The sequence below is a fragment of the Balaenoptera acutorostrata genome, chromosome 1 (assembly GCF_949987535.1).
Source record: "Balaenoptera acutorostrata chromosome 1, mBalAcu1.1, whole genome shotgun sequence".
Classification (NCBI taxonomy): Eukaryota; Metazoa; Chordata; class Mammalia; order Artiodactyla; family Balaenopteridae; genus Balaenoptera; species Balaenoptera acutorostrata.
The window spans coordinates 68,022,229-68,048,190 of NC_080064.1; the positions used below are offsets into that span (position 1 = coordinate 68,022,229).

Below are 25,962 nucleotides of genomic sequence, written 5' to 3' on the forward strand. Positions count from 1 at the left end.
GGATGATTTTCTGATGTCCAGAGGGACACTGTAGAATTATTTTGATGTGATGCAGTATTGGTGAAAGTCAAGACCACATCCTCCTGAGAGAAGAAAATGGCGGAGATGGGGAAGGAATGGTAATGTTCAATTTTGAAACATGTGGGAAAGATATTTGCAAATTCTTGTTCCAAATGCTGGGAAAGAAATTGGATGAATCTATGGCTACCACAAGAAGAATTTCTGGGCCTCACTGATACGAAAGAAGAAAGGAGAAAAAGTGGCATTATCTGGGGCACAGAGATTGCCTGGTGCAGCAGAAATGCTGAATTATGTAAGTAAAGTATAGAAAAGTGACTGGAGGACGCAGTGAGAAGGGAGAAGACTACAGAAAAGAGGAAGATAGAGGAAATGAATACAATTTTACCTTTTTAAAGAAATTGATAAAGTGATTAATGTGAAATTGGGGAGGTAAAATAATTGCAAATTATTACTATTTTAACAATTATCATTATTTTGAAACCACAGTTCCTCTAAACTTCTTTTTTAAAAGAGGATGATTTATATGGCAGGCAGACCTCAAACATGGGTCTTTGTGAATTCGAGTGAGAATTGGGCCTCAGCTGGACACTCGAGGTCTGATATAACCCTGTGATTCTGTGGTTTGGGGAAGAATCACCAGTTATAAAGGATAGTTAGCTGTTTGAAAGGACACTTGCAGAATATTAAGAAGTGCATTCTGCTCTTGTCTGAATATCATACCCGGTTACAATCAGTTATGCTTAGTTTCACAAAAAACTTCTTTGATATAACGTGATCTCCAATAGGATGAAATGCCTAGACCACGCACTCATCTATAATTATTCATAACCTCATTATCTGTCGTAGTTTATAAAACAGAGATGTGAAAGTTTTGACCAGAGCACGTTTCACTATATGAAACTTGTATTTTGCCAGACTGCTGTATGTGTCTTGAGGGGCTCATTACCACTGTCATTAAACAGTTGATAAAACTGTAACACTGGACACTTAGGTGAGCGTGTAGAGCCCAGAACTTGTGAAGCTAACAACCAACTTCTACACAGAATGACAAACCCAGATCACTCATAAAGAGTAAAAGAAAAAATATCAATGGGAATAAACACTGAGCCAGAGAGATGATCAAAATCACCAACCCATCCAAAAAAGAAGGCCTTTATTCCAGTTTTGAAAGAATGTAAGAAATAAAAACAAACCCCAAAATGTTTTTTAAAAATTCATAAATAAGATTTTTGTTCTATTTACTTTATATCCATTTTACAGCATGACTTCTTGGTTTAAAAGTGAGGAAATTCTAAGAAAGCTAAGATTTTAAAAAGGCAGAGTGAAGCCTTAATAAGAATACTTTAAAAGTACATGTTCAATCCCTTTAGAAGAACAATAGATTATTTTTACCTGTGTATTTTAAAGAAGTTCTAGAAATTTGTGGTTAATCATTATTGGTATATTTACTTGAAAGCTGCATTATCAATATTTGTATATGAATAGTACATGGGCATGTTTTGTCTTGGGTTGGATTCTGCAGCAGCAGAGCTTCTGAGAGGGTCTGTTGAGGGATTGCTCTCAGAAGACACCTGTCATGGAGTGAGGGGAACCGGGGAAGGCAGGGAAAGAAGGCAGATACAAATTAAAAATTTCAGGAGCAGTCCAGACTCAGCCTGATCTCACCAGCAGCTCCGTACAGAGAATTGCACAGAGATGGCCCAGGGGATAGGGGGCTGCTTCCAGGCAGCACCTGTCAGCCAAGAGCAGTCCTCCAGAAAAGGGTCTGGGGGTAAGCTGTTAGCAGCCAACACTCTCAGCAGGTGGGGAGGGGTTTACCAACCTGGTATATATATTGGTCTCTCTCAGGACCTTCTTCAAATCAAAACATCCTCAGGCTGTTGATGTGGCCCAGTGTCTGTCCATAGTAGGTGCTCAATTAATAGCTAATGGGTGGGTAAATAAATGGATAGATGCTACAGGAAAGACACCGAAAACCAGATAATAAAAAATAGATAATAATAGTAACTAGCATTTATAAAACATTTGCCATGTGCAGACACTATGCATGGATTATTTTTGTGAGGTAGGAACTGTTATTACCCCCCTTTTACACCTGCAGAAAGTGAGATGATGTGTTTTCCAGAGTCACATAGCTGGTGTGATATCAGAGCTCACACTCTTAACCTCTTCATTATACCTAATGCTCAGAAATGAGGAAGGTGGAATAGAGTAAAACAAATATTGAAAACCACTGACCCTGGGTCATTTATAGCTTCACAGAGTGGCTTCGTTTTCCTTGTAAAAGATGGAACTACCAGCTGCGCCTCCCTCCTTCTAAAAGGCCGGGCATATCAACTCCAAGATGGTTCTTGAATAAAATAAGAAATTTTAGAATCCTTGGAACATGCAGAGTGGTTGAAATATCTAGAAGATTCCCAGTCTTTTTGTCTCTGCTATGTGATAGATTAACCACTGAATAAGCAAATATATAATTATACCTTCTAAATTGGTTGTTTAGGTTTAGGCCTGGCTGCAGTTAAAAATATACCATGAATTGGGCTTCCCTGGTGGCGCAGTGGTTGAGAATCTGCCTGCCAATGCAGGGGACACGGGTTCGAGCCCTGGTCTGGGAAGATCCCACATGCCGCGGAGCAACTGGGCCCGTAAGCCACAACTACTGAGCCTGCGCGTCTGGAGCCTGTGCTCCACAACAAGAGAGGCCGCGATAGTGAGAGGCCCGCGCACCGCGATGAAGAGTGGCCCCCACTCGCCACAGCTAGAGAAAGCCCTCGCACAGAAACGAAGACTCAACACAGCCATAAATAAATAAATTTAAAGAAAAAATCACGTTGGTAATTTAAAAAAAAAAAATACCATGAATACTATTAGACGGCCTGAGATTAAAATGGATGTTAATTATTTTTCAGTATTCCTCCAAGGAGCAAGTGTCCAGACTTAAACTCTCATGAAATCTTATGGGGGAAATCATCAAACACATTTGGGGCCGTTCTAATGAGTGGCATTGCTCTTCTTCAGGGTAATTACTGGTTTGCTCTGTGCCGTTTATAAGCTAAGCGACTTAAAGTTTAAGCCACATTCCTCTGTAATTCGCTTGACATGTTAAAGAAAAACTTAAAATAACACATTTTAAATGAATACTAATATTATCTTAAAGTGAGATAAGTATCTGGCTTATAAGTATCTTACAAATCTTTAAAAGTTATGTATCTGAATTTTAAATAGAGAACTCGTATTGCTTTCTCTTCAGTGTGTGCTCAGGGGATTATGTTTAACCCCCTCGGCTGTTGTCCAGCTGTGTTCACTGCGACCAGGGAAACGCAGAACCTGAATCTGCACACTCATAATCATGATTCTCACTCTCCTGACAAGACCGCTAAGTAGGTCACGATTTTATGCCAAAAGGAAATGGCTTTTTAGTGGCCAAAGGACTGTTTTTTATACTCCGTGGAAACCTGTTTTGGTGCTAGTATCAACGTCATTGCTGTAGTTTCTCATTCCAAATTTATCACTTTGCCCTCAATCTTCCATTTTTGCCTTTTCTACCAGGAAATAGTGATGGGACTTCTTTTTAAATATTTTAAAATTCAGGAAATCATTTTATGTTACAGTTATTCCCAGCTTTCGGGGTAAACACAGAAATGTAGCCTAGTTCTTAGGGCATGATTTTTATGATACCTTATACTTCTTTTTGAGACAGAACCGTTGAGATCACAATTCGTTTATTTATTCATTTATTCACTTGCAGAACGTTTGGTCCAAAAAAGATTGTGGAAAAGTGAAAGTGAGGCACAGATTGGGGTGATTTGTTGCTATTGTGGCTTTTATTTCCTCTATCAATGTTATAATGATATTTATAAAATAAATGTAAGCCAGGGAGATTTTTATTGATTTTTAAAAATTTTTATAGGCGTATAGTTGATTTACAACCAGGGAGATTTTTAAAAAGCAGAAGCAATGATGAGACCTAAGAAGTTGTCAGAAAGAGATGTAAATCATTTTGGACTTAAAAGAATTTATCCCATTTTAAATGCTTCCAGGAAATGTGATTCTACATAGACAACCATTTGCTACTCCCTAGTATAGTAATAGGTAACACTTTTTGAGATTTACTATGTGCCAAGCTCTACAGTAATAATGGATTCTCTTACTTAACCCTTTTAGCAGTCCACAACCATGTGATGTAGGCACTATGGCTATCACCTTTCTATGGATGAGGAAAGAGGCTTAGAGAATCACAAAGTCACACAACTAGTAATGGTAGGGCTAGGATTTGAATCCAGGTGATCTAGCTTAAGAGTCTTTCTCTACACCTTATCATTTCCCTTGAGGGTTACCTGTGGTCAAAGCAAAACAATGAATTATTACTGACATTATTGAGAAACCTAATTCTCCAACCAGATAAAGAATTGTGTAGATCTGGCTGCGTGTTTTCTGATTCCTAAATTGTTGTCACATAAAGACGAATATCTTTATTAGATCTGGGGCAGCCACAAACCCAGACAAGAATATTTATGGGTCCTAAATATTTGGGACTCAAATGCCCTCATCTCCTCTGACACTTTCTCTAATCCTCAAATCCCATCTACCCACACATCCTTCTTAATCCCCCTTTCCTCTCTGAGACCAATTAATCCTCCTTTCTCCTCTGATCTCCCATGTACATTTCTCTATAGCTCTGTGACTGCCTTTATTCCATATTAATGTTAGGGTTCAAGTGAATGTCCCCTCACTGGACAATGAATTCTTCAAGGGCAAGAGTATTATTTTACCGAGCACTGAACCTCCAAAGCATGGCATATAGTAGGTGCACAAGATGTGTTTTTAATGAATAAATTAATACAAGTTTCCACACACTCAATAGTGTCATTTTCTCACTTACCTTTAATGGAGAGGACATTCATAACAGGCGAAAATGCAGTCTTCTTTATTCTACTATGTGATACTGGAGTAAAACATCTTTGCATACCACACCCACAGCACATGTTAGGTACTCAAATATTTGTTGAGTAAATGAAAACCATCTATGAGAACCTTCCAATAGCTTGCAAGAGGTCTTGCAGGATGTGATAAATTTCCTAAATATCCTACAAAGTCACTTCATCATTTTGTAAAAGCTGATATATTTGCCTTTGCTTTTGTGTAATCAAAGCTGCCTTAGTCTATGAGCCTAAAGGTTGCATTTGAACTTGACATTAGTTTTGGTTTTCTCAGGCTCAGCTTTTTGTCCTGAGGCTCTTAACAGATTCTCATTGGCTTTGGTCTCCACTGGCACGTCCCATGTGTACCATGTGGAATGCTGTCTATAAAATTTTGGAGAAGTCTGTTGCTTTGCAAATACTATGCACCTTTTATACCTTAGGTAAACTTACCAGTTCCCAGCCCCTTTAGGAGGAAGTTCACCATGTCCACGATGGCAGAGATAAATCATAAAGAGAAGCAGACTTGGCTGGAGACAGCACAGAGGCTAATCACTTTTCAGAGGCTATGTTCATTTCATCTTTGAGGGAAGTCACACCTTCATAGAACAGAATCTCTCATTGCTGATATCTACGGGAGGCTAGACAGGATTTCTTCTAGGGTCTCAAGTGTATCTGAAAATGAAAAAGAGGAATAATTAAACAAAAATTAGCCTCAAACAAACAAACAAAAGTGATGGAGAAGGTGAAGCAGGACACACATGGACAAGTTTCCATGGGATGAGATAGAGGCATGTTCTGCATCTGTATCCCCTTTTTCACTCATCTTCATCCTCTCTAGCCACCCACCTCAGCTACTGCCTTAAAGATCTATCAATACCATACTTACCCAACAGAATCAACCCAGGGCTACACATGATTTGAATTTGCTGAGTGCAAGATTGGTTGAGTGATATGTGGCCAACGGAATTTCTAGATGACCCACTTCAAAATTCAACAAATAAAATATAGATATTGCTTATGGATGACAAGTAATCTCTTTTTCTACATGTTGCTTCTAGTCAATGGTCTAATGACTTTAGCAGAGGAATGTGAAGAGTAACCATCCTTTTAGTTGAGTCAGCTAAAACCACATAAAGTCAGCATCAGAAGAATTTATAGGGATTTTTTATCCATTTACACATTAATTCCTCTCCTGTCCATGGACCTAAATATAAATCCTATTATTATAAATCTGATTTCCATTCTCATAATTTTATTTTTTTTTCTTGCTTCATTTATATTTTTCCTAAAACTTGGAACAAAGTAGCTGGATTATCCAAAGGGCCCAATGGCTATTAAATTGTTAAATAATCCTCCATTCTTTTTTTTAATTACTTTTTACCATCAAACCATAGCCATCTTGTTAATAAGTTAATTACTCTGAAACAAAGACCAGATTGTTTTTTGGGGAACTTGGTACTAACCACATTATCACAAAGTACTAAACCTGGGGTTAGTGCATAAAGGAGAAAATGAGGATGGTTGTTTAAATGGCTCTGAAATTGGAAATGACCTTAAAACTAAAAATAGAGGGGAAAAATATGTATACACACTACCATGTATAAAATTGCTAGCTAGCAGGAACCTGCTTTATAGCACAGGGAGCTCAGCTCAGTGCTCTGTGGTGACCTAGATGGGTGGGATGGTGAGATGGGTGGGAGGGAGGTCCAAGAGGGAGGAGATATATGTATACATATAGCTGATTCACTTCGTTGCACAGCAGAAACTAACACAACATTATAAAGCAACTACACTCCAATTAAAAAAAGAAAAAAAGAAATGAATGTGGGATAACTAACTGCATAGGATTTATTCTTCACAGACCTAAGTAGCTTAGTTCTTAAGAGCACACGTGTAGTATAGTAAGACAAAAGTAAGACACACCAGAGTTCATACCCAAGCCCTGTTCTGCACCAGTTTTGACCTTAAATAAGTATTACCTTTCTGAGTTAACTATTTCCTTGGGAGAGTGACACCTCGGGTTGTTCTGGGTGTTATTGAGATGTTTACAAAGTGCTTCGCCTATTGCCTGGCAGATAGTAAGTGCTTAATAAATGGTAACTACTGTTATGCCCATGAACTCATCTGTCACCTTCCTGTGGACACAGCCCAGCACACAGTTAGTACATGCACATGCCCAGGGATTTCTGGTAGAGGAAGCAGCTACCAGATCAAAAACCCCAAGAAAGCTGTCAAATAACTTCAGGAAGCAAGAAGGTCCATCACCACCCAATCCCTTCTCAGAAGGTGAATCCCAACATTTTAAGGCAAAGCCACCCTTATTTTCTTCAAAGAAACTGTGGCCTTCATACCTTTATTCCTTGTCACTGAAAGAAATGCCCTTCCTTTCCTTTCTTCATTTCACTTAGTCTCACTTGTTCAGACTTTGACTCATGGATCAGCTTCTCCAGGAAGCCTTCTCTGACCCTCCCCTAACCCCACACTGCCCACCTGCACAGTCCCAGCCCCCAGGACACCCCATGTACACCCCATCAAGGCCCTTCTTGCATGGAACTGTTATTAACGATTTACTTATCAGTTTCTCAACATAGACCTTAAACTCCATGAGGGCAAAGGCACTGCCATATTTGACTGAATTAAATTAAATTATTTCCCCAAAGTCATATTTATAATACTTCTTGTCGATGTCTCCAACAAGGGGAAACATTAGCACGATTCTTCTAAGAGCTATTTTATTATCCAGAACAATTGCTGGCTACTCCAATAAAATCTGTTTTCATCAGTGTTAAATGCCATCCTAAAGAAATTTGTATAGAGAGACAATCTCTCAGTACTGGTAACATAGAAAGTGTGTATTAACTAAAAAGGAATTTGATTTAAAATCCTAACTCTTTTTCTGCTTGTAAGCAATATGTTTCATCCTAAGGTCCCGTGTTGACATTGCAAGATACATTTCCCTTTGTTTTTCCTTTTCTGAGCTGATCTCTTTGATTCCACTTGATCTCCACTAAATCTCCCAGGTAATTATGAACTGGCCACATTTGGCTAGGGTTGTTAAAGTCAACACCGCTGTTGAGATATTTTTAAAAATAAAAGAATGAAGCATCTCAACTGGGGGAAAAAAAGGAAAGGAAAAAATTAGTGAAAGAAAGAATGAGCCTGATCTTCCTGAGGCCTAAATTAGCCCCTAGTCACACATCTGGCGCTTTGGCAGCAAGTGGTTTTTTCAGGCTTCCAGGGTACCACTTAGGGCTCTACAGAGGAGACACTTGAGCACTAGAGAGAACGGAGCCTGTAATTATGAAAGGTACCAAATGTCACACGAGGCTGAAATTTGACTTCTGAGGCTCTTAACTAGTTTTAGTTTGGATGATTTCTTGGCAGAGGTTTAAATCTTTATGCCAGCACCTTGTAGTTTTATAAAGTCTCAAATTGCTGGAATGCTGGGAGGAGAGGGAAAAAAGAGAAAATAGGAAGGGAAAGGGTATTTTAATTAATTGAATTTTCTGGTTAATTGAGTCTGACAAGTATTTGTTGTCTAACTGCTGGGCTCAGCACCCTGCTAGGTGCGGTAGAGGAAATATAGGAACCATGTGATGTGATTCTTGTCTACAGTGAGTATATCTTGCCTATTTTCCTCCATTTTCTTCTTGTAACTTTTCTTTATCAAATCTTTTCAAAGTATTTTAATCCTTGTTTGTGCCTTAATAATTACAGAATACCTAACATGATTTAACTTCTTTTCATGTACTTTCAGTACCCAGCGCATATCTGGGACAAAGTAGGTGCTCGATAAATCTTTACTGAGTTGAATTGCATCTTGTAGATCCATCCTGATCCTAAGACATATTCTAAAACTTTTCTTATCTGACAAAATCCACTGTATCAACCTATTTGCTGGGCTGCAGATCTATTTCTTTAATTAACTTCTGAGTGAGAAGCAACGCATCATTTAGTAGTATCATCTTAAAAATATATTAAATCCGTTCACATGTACTAAAATAAGGGGTTTTTTCAGCTACACCTCCATTAGACTAATTACAGGTTCGATCTCTGGCTGGGGAACTAAGATCCTGCAAGCCACGTGGTGCGCCCCCCAAAAAAATTAGTTCCCTGGCCTAGTGGTTAGGATTCCGTAGTTTCACTGACAAGAGCCCGGGTTCAATCCCCAGTCAGGGAACTGATGCCACAAGCCTCAACGCAAGGCCAAAAAGAATAAAAAGGATATCTGTGCCTTTTATATATATGCTTTCTGTGGCAACTTAATTTTACTTTACTTTTTTTTCCAGCTTGAGATAGAATTGACATATTACATTGTATAAGTTTCAGATATACAATGAGATGATTTGATACACATTTATGTTGTGAAAAGATTCCCACGATAAGGTTGTTAACACACCCATCACCTCACATGATTACAGTGTGTGTGTGTGTGTGTGTGTGTGTGTGTGTGGTGAGAACATTTAAGATCTACTCTCTGAGCAACTTTCTAGTGTATGATACAGTATTGTTGACTATAGTCACCATGTTGAATATTGGATCCACAGAATTTATTCACCTTATAATGGAAATCTGTACCCTTTGACTGACATCTCCACATTTCCTCCACCCCTTAGGCCCTGGCAACCACCATTCTACTCTCTTGTTTCTGGAGTTTGGCTTTTTTTTAAGATGCCACATGGAGCAACTTAACCTGAAAATTGTCCTCTCATAGTGCCAACAGATCCATGAGCAAAATATTGAGCACTTGATATCGGTTCATTATCTGGACATTGCTCAGTCTGAGAATGTCTGCTCTAGGGCTCTACTTTAGCCTGCAAAGTATTAAAACTCAGCTACTGTAGCCACATACCCTTCGGCTCAAAAACTGTTCCAGACCCAGTTTCCACCACCAACTTGGATTCTTTATTCTTTGACTCTTCCCAGCAACCTTCTGCAAGTCCTGAGACCTAGTCTCTCCCCTCTTATTGCAGGCGGTCTGGCTTTGGATCCACCATCCCCTAATGAGACAACCAGAGTAAGGAGCTCCGGGAAAGGAGTCTGGAACATTGCCCCCCAGTCAGGGGCAGGGCTGAAGCCCTGGCTGGGACGTGAGGAGGAGCAGCTGAGCCAAGGCTGTGCCTCGGGTGCGGGTGGAGAGGGAACCCCTGGGGCAAAACCAGAGCAGCCTCTACAGGAAGTGCTAGACAGAAAATGGACCCCAACCAGAAATCTACTCTCCAACCCCAGAGAGGCTCTTAGAAGGAGGGTAGGCCTACTCTTTCTTTGATTACTGAGGAAGGATTGAGTGGTGATGAGAGGAGAAAAACAGAATCCACGCTAGATGACTTCAGTCCTCTTAAGAAACTAAAGGGCAGGGTTGTTTAAGTTGTAGAAGGCTACTGGGAAGGTACAACTAGAGTCAACAGTAGACAAAGAGGATGGAGGAGCAGTCGCCAGCTTCCCTGTGAAACTGATAACTTTAAGCTAAAGACCGGGAGAGAGAGCTCTATTTGCAGTTGGGACATCTTCCGCCTCTTGCGGTCAGCTTTGCCTGTCCTTGCTCCTTCCGATGCTCCTGGCCAGCCTGCAGAGAGGTTCTTCTGCCAACAGACACATCCATCTGGCAGGGTACGCATATTATACAGAGAAATAAAATCACCTAGTATGGCCTCAAAATGGAAAACAAGATCAAGAATATTTGAGTCTATTGCATCTGGACCTGGCTTGGCTTGGCTTCAGTCTGTCCTGAGAGTACTCCTTTAGGGCTTTAACTCTGGTCTGTTCTGCAAGAGCCCAGCTAAGATCTATGGCTGCCCCATGGAGCTGAGAGCTGATCCTGACAGCCTTGGCAGTTCGATATAGACAGATGTGGATTCAGATCCTTGTTCCACCACCTACATGATTTGGCTTTCCCAGACAGAATGCTGTCCCTACCCGCCCCACCCCCAACCAAATCTACTTCGATGCTTCTCTTCAAATTTTGTGTTTAATTATGAAGCTTTAGAAACACAGTTCTGCAGAATAATATAAACTGTGATTACTCCATCGCTCATAACTACAGATTTCACTCCCGGGACCACAAGTTTTTTAATAATCACTATTTTAGTGCAAACTCCAATTTTTGTTGGAGGAAAACAAAGTACTGTAAAGAGGACACCAACCAATCAATTCTTTAGAAGGAAGTCTCGAGACATATAAAAGAAAAGATTTGAAGGGCCAGTGTTTTGCATGTTGAAAGATCTCCAGTAGCAAATGATGAAAATCATGTGGTAGAGAGCATACTTAATTGAAATCCCTTGCAGGAAACCAGGGAGAAGTAAAATGTTGAAGAAGCTGGTATGATGCTCAGAGAATGATACTTATGGGACATATAAAACTGAGACAATACTAATAACAGAGCCAGTTTATTTCCTTTTCAAATGTTGAAGCAGAGAAAATATAAGAGACAGAGCTAAGTTTAATGAAAGTGGAATCTAGAAAGACTGAACTGTTATCCTCCTTTTCGAGTCCTTTTAGGATATTTTATACACCTAACATTCCCAGCTAGCAGAGCTAAGAATACAGAATGCCTTGTCTCTATGGTGAAGATCTGGGCAGCCTCTTGCAGTCTGAAAATCAGAGCCAAAAGAAAACAAACAAGAACTCATTTCTGCCATTAAAATTGCAAATCGTCATTGTTGCTTTCTCCTCAGGTGGTGCCTAATTCTGCTCAATCTACTATAATTTCCTATCCTAACCTAGATATATTTTGTATGATTTTGAAAGCTGTTACAACATTTGTTATTCAACTTAAAACATGTTGTGAGTGAACTGGGGAATTTGGTAAGCATCTCATTTTGAAATTTCCAATTGACCTCCCCAGCCCTCTTACATTAAATGACATAAAACAAATCATTGCAGACCGTGTCCTCTGCGAGTTCTTTCCCTCAGAATAAGAAAAGAGGTTTGTTAAGATTGCTAGATATTAAATAACAATCACCAAAAAGATAAAGGGCCCACCTAATCACAGAATTTCAGAGCTGGGAACAACCTTGGACGTCATCTGGCCTAGTGGCATACAGTTACATCTGCCCCCAAAGCTTGTTTCTGACCCACGAGATCTATAGAAACTGTTATTTCTAGAACCTTCATCACCCTATACCTATGCTACCCCTGCAGTATTATCACTTCTACTATCCTTTGTATTTTGACGTTTACAGCACGGGTTCTTGCAGGTCAAAATCAGAGAGAGAGAGAGAGAAAGAGAGAGAAGGTAGGAAGGAAGGAAGAAAGGAAGGAAGGAAGGAAGGAAGGAAGGAAGGAAGGAAGGAAGGAAGGGAGGGAGAAAGGAAGGGAAGGAGATCATTGCTACTTGAGTTTCAAAACACTATTTAGAAACCCAAAAACTGAGAATGCTTTGGTGTAGATGAGGGTTTCTCAACTTCAGCACTACTGACATTTTAGGCTGGATAATTCTCCGTTGTGAGAGGGCTGTCCTGTGTACTGTAAGGTAGTTAGCAGCGTTCCTAGACAGTAGCCTCCCCCCTCCCAGTTGTGACAACCAAAAATATCTACCAGCATTGCCAAATATTGGGGCAGGGGTGGGAGGGGTGGACAAAATTATTCCTGGTTGAGAACCATGGATGTGTATGGTTTGTGCAAAAACAAATAGTAAGTAAAAAGTCTGATGATTGAAAAGCCAGTTCTCCACTCACCATACACACAACCTCTCCAACACTGAATGTTACCATTTTGTAAAGATCTTTGTCCATTAAGTGGCAGTTGTCCTGATAGTACTCAATCAGAATGCTCTCCAAGGTCCGTATTGCCACATAATTTGCCAAACGACTAGAGACAAGAGTCCCATGCTAGTCCTGGAGCTGTCAAAGTGGGATATTACAGAAAATAAGGAAGTCTAGGTTAAATTCTGTGGTCCTGATGCAAGAGTGAGTGGGCTTCAACAACATCTGTATAATCCCAGAGTTGAGTTGGCTGTGTGGGTGTCATCTTCCTTCCTTGGGGCTCCTTGTTCGTAGTCCAATCACTTAAGAGTGGTCAGTTGAAGAACTTACCTAGGACATAGTAGATACTCAGCAAATATTTGTTGAGTGCTTTCATGAATGATGTTTTATTTTTTGCATTTTGCCTTTTGGATTGGACAATTAAGTACTTTAGTCTGCCAGAGCTGAACATATCCTTGTTCATATCAATTGGAGGATAGAATATCTCCTAGAAAATCTCAAAGTCAGTTGTATTCCTTATTACACAATCCCCAAGTTTAAAAAAAAAAAAAGTGCATGCACGTGTGTGTGTGTAGCATACACAGGCCTTGTTCAAAGTACAGAAGCAATCAAAGGTCTATAGAAGATACTCCCTCAGCCTTAAGGAGGAAAAAGAAGGACTGCAGTTACGCCAGGCTCTGTATTGAGGTATTAAATATACCATCTCTTTAGTCCTCACAATAATCACATTGTATATATGCTAAGAACAGGGAAATAAGTTGTTCAAGATCAGACTGCTGCTACAGGGAAAGCAGAAATTCAAATCAAGCTCTGGTTGAGTTTTAAGCTGCCTAAGCCAGTTTACAAGCTTCCCCTGACTCACTTGGCCCATGTGCCCCGGGCCTCGGCCACTTGTTGAACGAAGAGCTGTCCACCAATGCCCTGCCTTCCAGCGTGGCTGACGGACCCAGCCAGCCTCTTAAGGATGAAGGCTGGGCTTCATCGTCCCCAGCCTGGTGGGAGCCTGTGCAGAGATGGCTCCCAGGCCCAACCAGACCAGACCTGCAGGGGGTTGGGCACCTTCCAGCCCTTCTAGATCCAGATGCTTTGCCACTCCCTGGGGCATGGCATCTGGCTTCCCAGGGGCTACCCCGGGGTCTAGGAAACACAACCAAGAGGTGGGAGGACTTAACTCTTCATAAGGAAAACTTGGACCAATGGAAGCAGGAAACTGAAAAGACAGCATATACATGCCTCTCCCTACCTCCCTCCTCAGACTGTTCTGAGAGGTACTGGTTCCATTTAGCCTTTCTGGAGACCAGCTGTGACTTTGTGAAGCTGGGGCCCAGATCAATAACATGCCACCTTACACTTGCTTGGCTTCCTTCTTTGTCTCACTTCCCTTTTTCTTTCAAACTTACTGCCCTGGGGTTACATGCGTACGCACGCCCCCAATAAAGTGTTAACCTACAAGTTTTGCCTTAGGTTCTGTTTTCTGGGGAACTACGGCTAAAACATAAGCTTATGTTTTTTTATCTATAAAATGATATGCTGCCACCCATCTTTCAAAAGCCCAAGAAAAAAAATAGAAACAAACCCCCTCTTAGTAGAACTTACCCCTTACTGATGATAGCTGACAGACATTTTGAAAGAAAAAAACCAGCCATGGTCTATGGGTGTGGGAAGCAGTGCATTAAGGTGGCACTCATCTTGCCTTGGTGGTCCCCTCGTATCTGCCCTAACCACCATCTGCTTTTCTCCCCCTTGCATTTAGACAAAAGGGCTGTGTTAACACTCATTTGAGCAGCAGGGCTATATTTGTCTGACTATGATGATCACATGTAGCCTGATAGGATGGAAAGTGTCGGTCATCCTAAGTGCAAGTCCTACTTCTCCTGCTTGTTAGCTGTTTGACTTGAGAAAGTCATAATATCTGAGTAGGTATTTCCTCACCTGTAAAGTAGAAACAAGACGATCTGCCTCACCTTTCCCATGGGCTGATGTGACATAGTGAAAGTACTTTAAAGCACCATACGATGAGCTTTAACTGTGTAAGGGGAGATTAGGTAATAACGTCCTAATCTGGGCTTCTAAATTCCTCTCACTAAAAATAATGAAGCACTTCAGTAGAAAAATATATAAAGGAAAAAATCACTTAAATCTTTTCAAATATCTTCAAGGTAATAATTAAGATTAAAAACCAAGATGGAATAAAAGAGACTGTATTTTCCCTCCCATGAAACAAACAAAAATAAATAAAAAGAAAATATATATTTTTTAAAAAAAAACAATTTTAAGACACTGGACATCAGACAATGAGGTGATTCCCTGAGAGAAAGGAAACAAACGTGATGGGCCCTGTGATTGCCCCCAGCTTATTACTGGAGACTTTCCAGCTGCAGTGCAGGGAGAAGGAAGCCTTGTGGAGATGAGTAGACTCCAAGAGTTGAGGAGATGGAGCTGAGAGTGCAAGAGGCCCAAGGTGGCTGGATTGCAGAGGACAGAGTACCAGAGATGCACAGAGAGAGCACTCTGGAGATCCGCAGAGGATTCCCCTCCAGCATCCAGCAGAGTACTAATCAGGGCATGCCTATGAGCAAACTGCCCAAAGCTGAGGGAAAAACCACCCAGAAGGATCAACAGGAACAGTAGCTGGGGCTCACACCAGCCTGAGAAGAGTGCCTGTTTCTACAGCCAGACTGGAAAATCCCTTAATTCACAAGGAAATGGGTAGAGTACTTCAAAGTGTCTTGCCTCAACAGGGTGGAATAATTAACCCTAAACTAAACACTGCTCTGGTCCAGTCCAACAAATCTTAAACACAAGACCTGAAAGGATCAAGTTGTTTCCAAGTAACTAAACTGCATTCTAGAATGAAGCTCAAGAATATAGAAATACAAAAACACCTATCATCCAACATGGTCAAATTGTCAATGCCCGGCATCCAGTAAAAAATTACCAGACATGCAAAGAAGCAGGAAAATATGCCCCATAATAATGGGGGAAATCAATCAAAACCAACTCAGTTGTGGGAATTAGTAGAGAAAGATATTAGAAGTTATTATAATGGTATTTCATGTATTTAAAACCTTAAATAGAGACATAGATATTTTTAAAGACTCAAATCAAGCATCTATGGATAGGGGCTTCCCTGGTGGCGCAGTGGCTGGGAGTCTGACTGCCAATGCAGGGGACACGGGTTCGAGCCCTGGTCTGGGAGGATCCCACATGCCGCGGAGCAGCTGGGCCCGTGAACCACAACTGCTGAGCCTGCACATCTGGAGCCCGTGCTCCGCAACAAGAGAGGCCACGATAGTGAGAGGCCCGTGCACCGTGATGGAGAGTGGCCCCCGCTTGCCGCAACTGGAGAAAGCCCTTGCACAGAAACGAAGACCCAACACAGCCATAAATAAATAAATAAATAAATAAATTTTAAAAAAATCTATGGATAAAAACTACAATGTCCAAGATGAAAGATACCCAGGATGGAATTAATAGTATATCCATACAATGGAATACTACTCAGCAATGAAAAGGAATAAAGTTGAATAATCTCAAAATAATTGTGCAGAGTGAAAGAATCCAGACAAAAATATTTCATGCTGTACAATTCCTTTTACATGAAATTCTAGAAGATGCAAAGTAATCTCTAGTCACAGAAAACATATCAATGATTACCTGATTGGGGGGGGCAGGAGGAAGGGATTCCCAAGGGGCACAAGGAAACTTTGGGGGGAGGTGATGGAGATGTTCACTATTTTGATTTTTATGATGGTTTCACAGGTGTATACAGATGTCAAAGCTTATAATTTTGTACATTTTAAATACATGCAGTTTATTGTATATCAGTTATAACTCAGTAAGCCTATTTTAAAAAACCAAAGAGACAAAAGTGTATTTCTAAAAACCACTGAGGGACTTCCCTGGTGGTCCAGTGGCTAAGACTCCACACTCCCAATGCAGGGCGCCCCGGTTCGATCCCTGGTCAGGGAACTAGATCTCACATGCTGCAACTAAGAGTTCACATGCCACAACTAAAGACCCCGCATGCAGCAGTGAAGATCCCACATACTGCAACTAAGATCCAGCACAGCCAAATAAATAAATATTTAAAAACCACTGAACAACTTGGGAAATAGAAGATTTATAAATGTAACCACATTTTTAATATTTAAAATTTTGTAAATTTTAGAGAATGGTAAAATATTTGAATCCATAATTTTTGTTACATCTAAACCTATAGTGTCTGTAGACTATACCTATAGAATAGCATCTATAGTATTTGTATAGTAGCTAAAATTTGGTTTGAGGGTCTCTTTTTTCTTTTTTTAACAATAAATTAGAAAATCTATGCCCCTGTTGTTTAGAAATATTTTTTCATGAAGGAGGCGGCGGTGGGGAGGATTTCAAAACAAAACTAAGAGCCAGAAAAGCACAAGTTATGGGTTTTTCCAAAGCTTGTTTTAGAAATTAAGAAAATTCTACACAATTTTCTTAACCGTGAGTGACTGTACACTTGCTCCCTAGCACCCCTCTCTGTTTGATATGAGGTCTGGGCTTGAAAAGCCCTATAAATATCTGATTAAAGACTCAGTTCCTGTTGTCCTGCTTCATTAGAGATAAAGTTGTGTGATGCATGTTCATTATATTTTGGAATGAATTAATTTATGTATTCTCACGTTCCGAACTTGTCTGTCCTGATTTCTCCCAGTTTGATGCCGACCGAGACGAGGATGAGGTATTCTGTGACATCAGCATGGCAGTTGACAGCAAGTTATTTCCAAACAAAGAGGCTGCAGCAGGTAAGTCACTGTGTCCTTTGGGCTGCGGTATACCCTGATCCCCTGCCAAGCGTCTAGGGCTTTGTAGTAAGGTTGGAGCTCAACAAACTGCCATAAGGTCGTAAGGATGATGTTGTCCTCAGGTCTTTACACCTTCTGGTTTAAAAATATAGGCACAAAACAACATAGAAAAGAGCCATACATCTGGCTCTTAACAGTTACTGCCTTTCTTCCAGTCATTGCACGTGCAAATTAGCAGGCAGTCACAATGTAGCAAAGGACCTCTGTTACTATAATTTTAAAAAACTGATCTAACCCACAATTTGTGCAACAATAGAAGTTACAGTTTCTCCAGAACTCCCTAACTCATACATGTCTCTCCTGTGCCACCTGGGAAAAGCCTCCTCTTTGGTGTGATAGCTGCTCCCATCCCCACCCACAGCCCCTGTTGTGGCCCTGCCCCTTCTCTTCCTATGTCTAGAAGTTTGATGTTGGACAATCGTGCAGGGTAATCATACCCCTTTAAGTAGGCGGTACTCACATTTCTGCCCTTGACCCTTCTCTCACTCTCTTTTACTCTTTCTCTGGGTCAGCTCCTTGTCCGTCCTGGTTTCAACCATCAATTCTACGTGGATGACTCTCAAATCTTTCTCAGTCCTCACCTTTCTTCTCAGTTGTGGCCTCAGTGAATAAAGACCAAAAGTTCCGGGCTGTAAAGAAAAAGGCTAAACACCTAAAAGTTTGAAGCCGTATTTGAAGCTCACTGCGAGTAGGTTCGAAGAAAGACAGAGTTTTTTAAAAGGCAGTAGTCTTTCTGGACAGACCCGCAGAGCACAGACAGCTGATGTAAACTCGCCTGCCTCATTTTCCAGTGATATATACAGAAAGATGGCCTATTGCAGGGCAAGAGGGAGTGTTGAGAAGCATGTAAGATCATGTAAACAAAAGTACCACTGCTCTGAAAACTGCTGTGACACCTGTGCTTTCATTTTAATGTTTCATTTAGAACATTCCTTTAGACCTCTAACAACAAATATCTGTCGGCTAGATACCCTCAGTTTCCAAACGGTGGAGCAGAGGAGAAGATTTAAGTGGCCCCTTCTTTAGAACTCCCAGTACTTTATAGCTCTCAAGTAGCATTTCTCCAAAGTAGCCTCGTCCTATAGTGATGTAGCTGGGCTGGCTTGTGGGCAGTTCAGTAAACTGTGTCTTTTCCTCTTCATGTCCCCTTGGTAGAGTGCACGGTGCCTGGCCCATAGCAGAGGTTTCCAGAAGACCACTCCTTCCTCTCTACAACTACGAGCTTATGAACAGAGGGGTCTGTGCTCACAGCCTCGACTCCCCCTAGCTCCCTTCCACTTCCAAGACCCCTGAAAATTGGGTTCTGCTCCAGCCTTAAAGTAAACCTGTTCTACCTGTAACAGCCCTGGTGAGCGAAGGGAACCCAGGAGGGCTGTGGTAAACCAGAAATAAGCCATACCTCCCCTTCCAGAGGCAACCACTTCACAGCCCCAGGTTACTGTGCCATTAAGGAATGGGCCAGTGTTGCTGGATCCTTCTCTCTTTCCAGAGAAAACAGAAACCTGCACCAGCAGGTGGAATCTCCCAGCTTGTAAATGTTGGTGACTCAGTCAATTAAACAAGCCATGTCCGTGGCCTCTGCTCTATGACTCGGCAGCCCCCAGGTTCTCTCCCTTGGCTCTTCCCTTCTCCTGAATCCTCTCTCTGCAGTATCTCAGCTGCCCCACTGCTCCCATATCACCTCCACGTGAATAGCTTTCAATTCCTTTAAATTTTTTACATAAAAATCGTATATGTTTAAGATGTACTACACGATGATTTGATTTGTGAAATGATTACTACAGTCCAGCTAATTAACATACTTCATCTTCATATAGTTACCATTCTTCTGTGTTTGATGAATGAGCATCTGAAACATATTCCCTTAGCAATTTTCCAGTATTCAATACATATTATGAACTGTCGTCACCTTGCTGTGCATTGGATCTCTAGGCATATTCTTCCTACGTAACTGCAACTTTGTACCCTTTGGTCAAAATCTCCCTATTTCCCCCACCTGCGTGTCTGTGGTAACCACCATTCTACTCTCTGCCTCTATGTATTTGACTTTTTTAGTTTCCACATGCAAGGGAGATCACGCAGTTTTTCTCTTTTAAGAGAGCCAGGCAAAAGTGTCCCTGCCCTCACACCTCACACCGATCACGGATCGTGGTTCCTCAGAGACACCTTGGGAGTCCAGGCCTCCTTCACTATCCCTAGCGAACTCATCGAAGCCTTTGTCATCCCTTGCTGGCCTTTTACATCATCCCTGGCCCGGCCCGGCCGTCTGTTAGGAATCCTGTTGCTGCCATGGGGATCCTCCCAGAATGCAGCTCTGATCACCTGACAAAAACCAAAACAAAGCAAAACCTTCCATGACTTTCCTGCAGGCTGAGCACCAGGGTTCTTACAGTGACAAAAATATCCTTAGCTTTCCTGCAGTGGTCCTGTCCCCGTCAGAGCGTCACCTCCCCTCCCCCACACCAGCCTCCTCCAGCTCCTGAATGCCTCAGGTGCCTTCCCGCCTCTGGCCACTTGCACAAAGTACTTGGAACCACCTCTCTCCATTTGCATCCCTCTACTCTCTCACCTCCTCATCCCATCCTTCACCTGGCCGGGTCCTGCTTTGTATCTCAGTTTAAACGTGATTTCCTCAAGGAAACGTTCTCAGACCCCATCTCAGACTACATCCCTGTGTAGTGCTCTGCCCTTTACCTTCAGGACATTCATCGCAACTGCGATTATATAATTAGATATAGGATTGTTTGTTAAAAATCTATTTCCTTTACAAGAGTGCAAGACTTCATGAGGACAGAGAGTATACGTGAGCGTTGGTTTGAAACCCAGTATGAATCTCATGCGAGATGCCACATTAGCCCTTTCTCTTCTAGCTGGCCACCTCAGCTGGGCTACTCACCTGGGCCCGTCAACTCACAGCCACACCAAATCTCCTTTGGCTCCAGAGCAGAGTGTGCATTTGCTTGCCTCCAGGCCAGAGAATGCCAGCCCCTGAACCTCTGCACCCCGTCTGCGCTGTTTCCTCCTCCATGGAGCCCTCCAGTAATACTTCTAGCAGAGTCATCTGCCTACATCACTCAGTGTCGCTGGGCCTCAGTGTCCCCATCTATAAGGAAAGAATATTAATGCTACCTCATAGGACAGTTGTGAAGAGTAAATGCCTTATGTGTATAAAGCATGCGGCTGTCCCATTAAAAAGGTTAAGTATAGGTTAGTATCTTTGATGAGGATTTGAGGGGTCGCAGGGAGAGACCACATCTCATGCAGCACAGCCTTTCCGCATTTTCCTAGGTTGACGTCTACACTCTTCTCCCTCTCTTCCTCCCTTCTCCCACCGCTGTCATGGAGTAACTAAAAAAAAAAAATCTCCCCTTCTCTTCTCACCCAGAACAGTCCCCCAACACCCAGTTCCCTCGAGGAGCTTCCTTCTAGCCCCAAATACTGCCAGGATATTTTTTTCCAAAGAAATACAATGCCCTTCTTCAAAGGAATTCTAACACAAACTGCTACTAACACTTCCAAGCCTGTTGGAATTAGAGCTGGATTCTCCGTGCCTAATGCCTAAGGCGCTTAGGAGGGATTTAATGTTCGAAGAACGAATGATTAAGATCGAGATCCACACCACTGTAAAGCACTTATACTCCAATAAAGATGCTTAAAAAAAAAAAAAAAAAGATTGAGATCCACAAAAGTAAAACTGTCCTTTTACCCATTTTTCAGTCATTCAGCATATATGTATCGAATGCATAGAATTTCTAAGTTTTGTTCTTAGATTCAGAGAAGAAATACAACCCCACCTAAAGCTGCTGACGGTTTAGCAGAAGAGACAGGAGAAGGGAGAGACCGCTTTCCTCAGACGGGGCAGGAGAAGTGTGAGAGGAGCTTTATCTGCAGACGCCCTTCACCGTGCAGGAAACCCCACCTTGCAGGAGTCTCCCTCTATCTGGTACTCCAAGTGGGAGGAGGGCCTTCCTAAAACTTCAGATCGAAAGTTCCACGAGGAGGAAAAAAGTCTTTACCAGTGTCCCAGAAGGCAGTATGGTTAGCCTTCCTGTACCTCTGAAGGCAATTTGTCATCTTCCCACTTAAATTTAAGGAGACAACCTGAAAATATTTCCGAAGACCATTCAATGTCTAAAACTAGTGACACTGAGTGCCCCCTGTGGGGTTCTATTTCAGCTCATACCTTTCTCTGTTATCTATGGGAAGGATACTTTTAAATCTGAAAAGAAATCAAGAAATTCAAAATAGGGGGAAATGAAAGCCATACTATCAGTTTTGCAAAAGGTCCTAATTTTGCTGTCTTCTTTGAGTAACAAGATCATTGCAGTTGTTTTATGTGTTCAATTGTCCAATGAAAGATGGCAAAAATGTGTACATATGGTTATATTTACCTCCCTATTTTGTATGTCAAGCCTTAGACTATTATTAAAGGTCCCATTTTCAGCAAACCAAGTAACCAATACTAAAAGAAAATGAAAGCTATTCAATCTTTATCTGAGCTGATAATGACATCCTTTCTCTATGCCTTCTATGATCTATTAGTACTGTTGCCAAGAGCAACAGCATGTCAAGAAATTCCACCCCTTGATGATACAATAAAATTTCTGTTAAAAACATTTTATTAGGAAAGCCAATCTCTTCTTCCTTATAAGCAGAAGTTGCTTTTTAAACAAAGACCTCTTCATTCTACCATCGCTGAAGATAGTTTTCTAATAATCTTGTTCCATTTTCAAATATTAATGTGTAATATCTCTGTTAACTGGGTTGTCTAAGAGCCCTTCACGTTGTACTTTATTAAAACGCCCAAAAGAACAGTTTCTAATTAAATAAGTAGGACACAGGAACTGAAACAGCTGTATGTTTAATTAGCCTTTGTGTTCAGATCACATTGCTCACTGCACATGAATCACTCTAAATTCTAAGGGGAGGATATCATTTGAGTATCTATCACCACTAGTCAGTGAATAATATCCATATTGTGGAAGTAACGAAAGCTAGTTAAAATTGGCATTGCCTTTAATGGTGCTGTCAATAGCTGCCACCTTGACTGTCACAGGCTGGAGTGACACTTCTTTATTCCACTTTCTATTCTTCCCTTTCTGCAGCCGCCCAGTGACCCATTTCATCATCGGCCATTCACTGTTCCTATTTTCTCAGAATGTAGAAGAGATAGCACATTCCTCCAAGGTCCTCCCCTGTAGAGCACTGTAATGAAAGATCATGTTTATAAAGCCATTTGGATTTTGCCTGCTTACAACCTGGAGTCAGCAGGCTGTTAGAAATGGGAGCAGTGACTTCTGACTTTGATCTCAGTCACTTTCTGCATGACCTTGGCCAAGCTATATAACTTCTCCACAGCTCATTTTCCTCTTTTCCAAAGTGACAGGGTAGGATTCTATGAAATATTAAATTCTAAAACGTCCATGATCTTATAATGGAAAAATGTATGTTTTACTTCTGCCATCTTTACTGTCTCCCAACACATACGTGCAAACTGGTCTTCCAACTGGGTTCTGAGACATCAGGTAGTTTGGCCCTAAGGTACACCTTTTATTTATAAGGTACACCTTATAAATAAAAGTATTTATCTGAAAAATACTTAAAGCACAGAGACAGAAAAATTACAAGTATATAATCCTTCTACTTAAAAAATTATATATAAAATTAACGTTTCCATATCATCCCTCTAGTCTCACTTTATTAATAGTCCTCCCAACTCCATTATACAAACACCTCATTAACACTGGTGTTGCCAAGGGCATCACCAAGAATTGTGCAGTACACACTTATGCAACTATACATGGTAGCTCTACAGTTAGTTACTTTTCCAAAATGGTTTGATGGGTCAAGTATCTCCATTTTGAAAGCCTTTACTGTACTTAAAAAAAAATTTTTTTTTAAATACAAACACAGTAAACAATGGTGTTACTGCTTAGTACTTAGTCGATTTGATAACGGGTTAGTACTTAGTCAATTTGGTGAACAGCAGGGGTAATGATGAGAAGAAAGAAATGAGGAAAGACTGTGTGGGGACACACTTTGATCCTTTTTGTGGAAGAAAGTATGGAAGCAGCATCTCTGGGAGAGGTCCATATCTGAGAAGTGTGTGAGATGCTTGACATTTTTTTGAAAACTCATCTTCATTAAACATTACTCATTGCATATTCTGAACAAGAGTTATTTGGCAAGGGCAAGTTTACAATGAAGCATGGGATGGTTGGTTTCTTCACAGGGTGCCTGGCTTTTTATGGACAGCACTGAATTCTGTCTTTCTGGCTAGTTAGGTAATATATATTTCCCAGCAAGAAAGAGTCATTAGATGAGGATGATGAATCAATTGTGCTTCAGGAGTCCCATTAAGAAAATTACTGGTTTAAGTGTGAGCCTTGGGGATTAATGGAAGGTAATTCAGTGTAACCTGTAGTACCTGGGGGGAAAAAACTCTATATTAATACATGAAGTTAACCTGATTTTTCTCACCTTCGGGGACTAAGGTGACCCAAAGGCTAGAGGAAAAACTTCTCAGGTTCTCATGGAGTGAGCAAACTCAGCCCTTCTTTTCCTGGAAACCCCTTGCTCTACTCTCACTCCGTACTTTGCTCCTGGTGTTCCTTCTTCCTCAGCCACCATTGCACACCCTTAAACCACTTCTCCTCCTGGACCACCCTTATTCGCCCTCACAGTTTAGACTTACAAACTATTTCCTTGTGAAGAATCCCACCCCTATCATCTCCTCCACTACTAATCAGAATTAGTCTTTCTTTTTGGTTTCTGAACCTTGCTGTTGATAAATTCATCTCCTCCATAAGATCATTGTCTTCTTAAGGGTGCAGACAGTGTCACCAAACCGTACTTGGGTCTACTCCCCCACATGCAGTAAAACCAGTCTACTGACACTGGGTTGTGGTGAAGGAAAGTGCAGCATTTATTGCAGGGTGACCAACAAGGAGTTCAGAACAGCTAGTGCTCAAAAACCCCAAATTCTCCGTGGGTTTCAACAAAGATTTTTAAAAGCCAGGTGAGGGAGAGGTGTCCCAGGGCATGTGATCAGCTCGTGCACAATTCTCTGATTGGTTGATGGTGAGGTAACTGGGTGGTGTCACAGGGGTTAACATTATCATTCCTTAGGCACTAGTAGATCTGGGAGCTAGGTGTTCATGATCGTCATGTAGTTAATTTCTTCCATTTGGTGATGGTTTTAGCATCTGTAAAACAACTCAGGAAATGTGCATCAGATACTATTATCTAGGTACTTCAGAGAGGAGCTAAAGCAGAGGATATGGGGGAGGGGGTCTGTCCTGGGAAGGCCCCATAGGGTCCTGCTCTGTTACATCGGCATTTTCCATCTGCAGGCCAAACAGTGCCTGGCAGATGGGAAGAGTCTGGAAATATTTGTAAATAGGACAATATGGAAACTTGGTGGGCGATTGTTTGCCTTAGAAATGTACACAGATGGCCTCCATCAGGTAATCTTTGTTTTCCTAATCTTAGGTTCAAGTGACCTTGATCCTTCGATGATGTTGGACACTGGAGAGATCACTGATACAGGATCTGATTATGAAGATCAGGTACTTAGAATCTAAAAATATTTCTCTATTTAAATGTTTCTAATTTTAGTCTTTATAAATGTTTCATGAAAATTAGAATTACAAATCATTCTGTGAAATGTTTACAGAGAACTAAAATAATCTATTCCATGATAAATCATACAGCTTTTATACATTAACTTTGGCCCTTTAACCCTCCCTTATCCACAGATTCAAAGTGGCAATTAAGGAAAGATTTGTGGTCAAATGTTACATGAGATAGAAGTGAGGTTGCATGAGGTTCTCTTGGCCAAGAATTTGCCTGTGTCTCTATCCCTTCCCTGTAATAAGCCCACACGGTATTTACTAAGCATTTGTTACAGGTTCAGGGCTCTGCTTTTCTCTTTCTAACCTTTGAAAGGGACTGATGACCAAGGACAACACAGCCAAGAAATTAAATACATTTTCTATTTGAATAAAACCAAAGAAATTTCTCTGGGTCATTTTTTCTCAGCAGAAGAACTCTTCCTCTTGCTCTATTTTAATGATCCAAAATAGTTGGCAAATGATCCCAGTCTCTAATTAGGCCTTATTTTTTAAAAAGCATCATGTCTGAAACTTCCATCTCTCATCAGTGCTCCTCTGTTGTGGCTGAAAGCCAAGTGAGCATGTTCTTCTGAAATTGTTTTTCCCCCATTTTCAGCTAATATGTGTAACAAATAAAGGGGATAGATATGACCAGTGTCCAAATGTAATGGCTGTCTCTCTGTTTCATATACATATTCAGAAGCTATTTTCACAAGCATTATGTTTCTTCCCTTATATCGCAAAGCAAGGAGAAGATATTGACAAGTATTTAAAATATTTTTTAGCATATATTAAGCACTTCATACATACTAAACATTGTGCTAAGTTCCTTAACTTGACTATCGTACTAATTCCTCACAAC

At 41.0% G+C, this 25,962-nt stretch overlaps 1 protein-coding gene across 2 annotated transcripts in view; it reads left to right on the plus strand.

Moving 5' to 3' along the window:
- The window catches only part of AK5 (adenylate kinase 5), a 251,823-nt gene that overhangs the window by 115,181 nt on the left and 110,680 nt on the right, over positions 1-25,962 (plus strand). For both annotated transcript variants that reach the window (XM_007191756.3, XM_057543927.1), the window contains exons 7-8: positions 17,337-17,427; positions 24,979-25,055. In XM_007191756.3, coding sequence (XP_007191818.2) covers positions 17,337-17,427; positions 24,979-25,055 — 168 coding nt within the window. The remainder of the gene's footprint in view (positions 1-17,336; positions 17,428-24,978; positions 25,056-25,962) is intronic.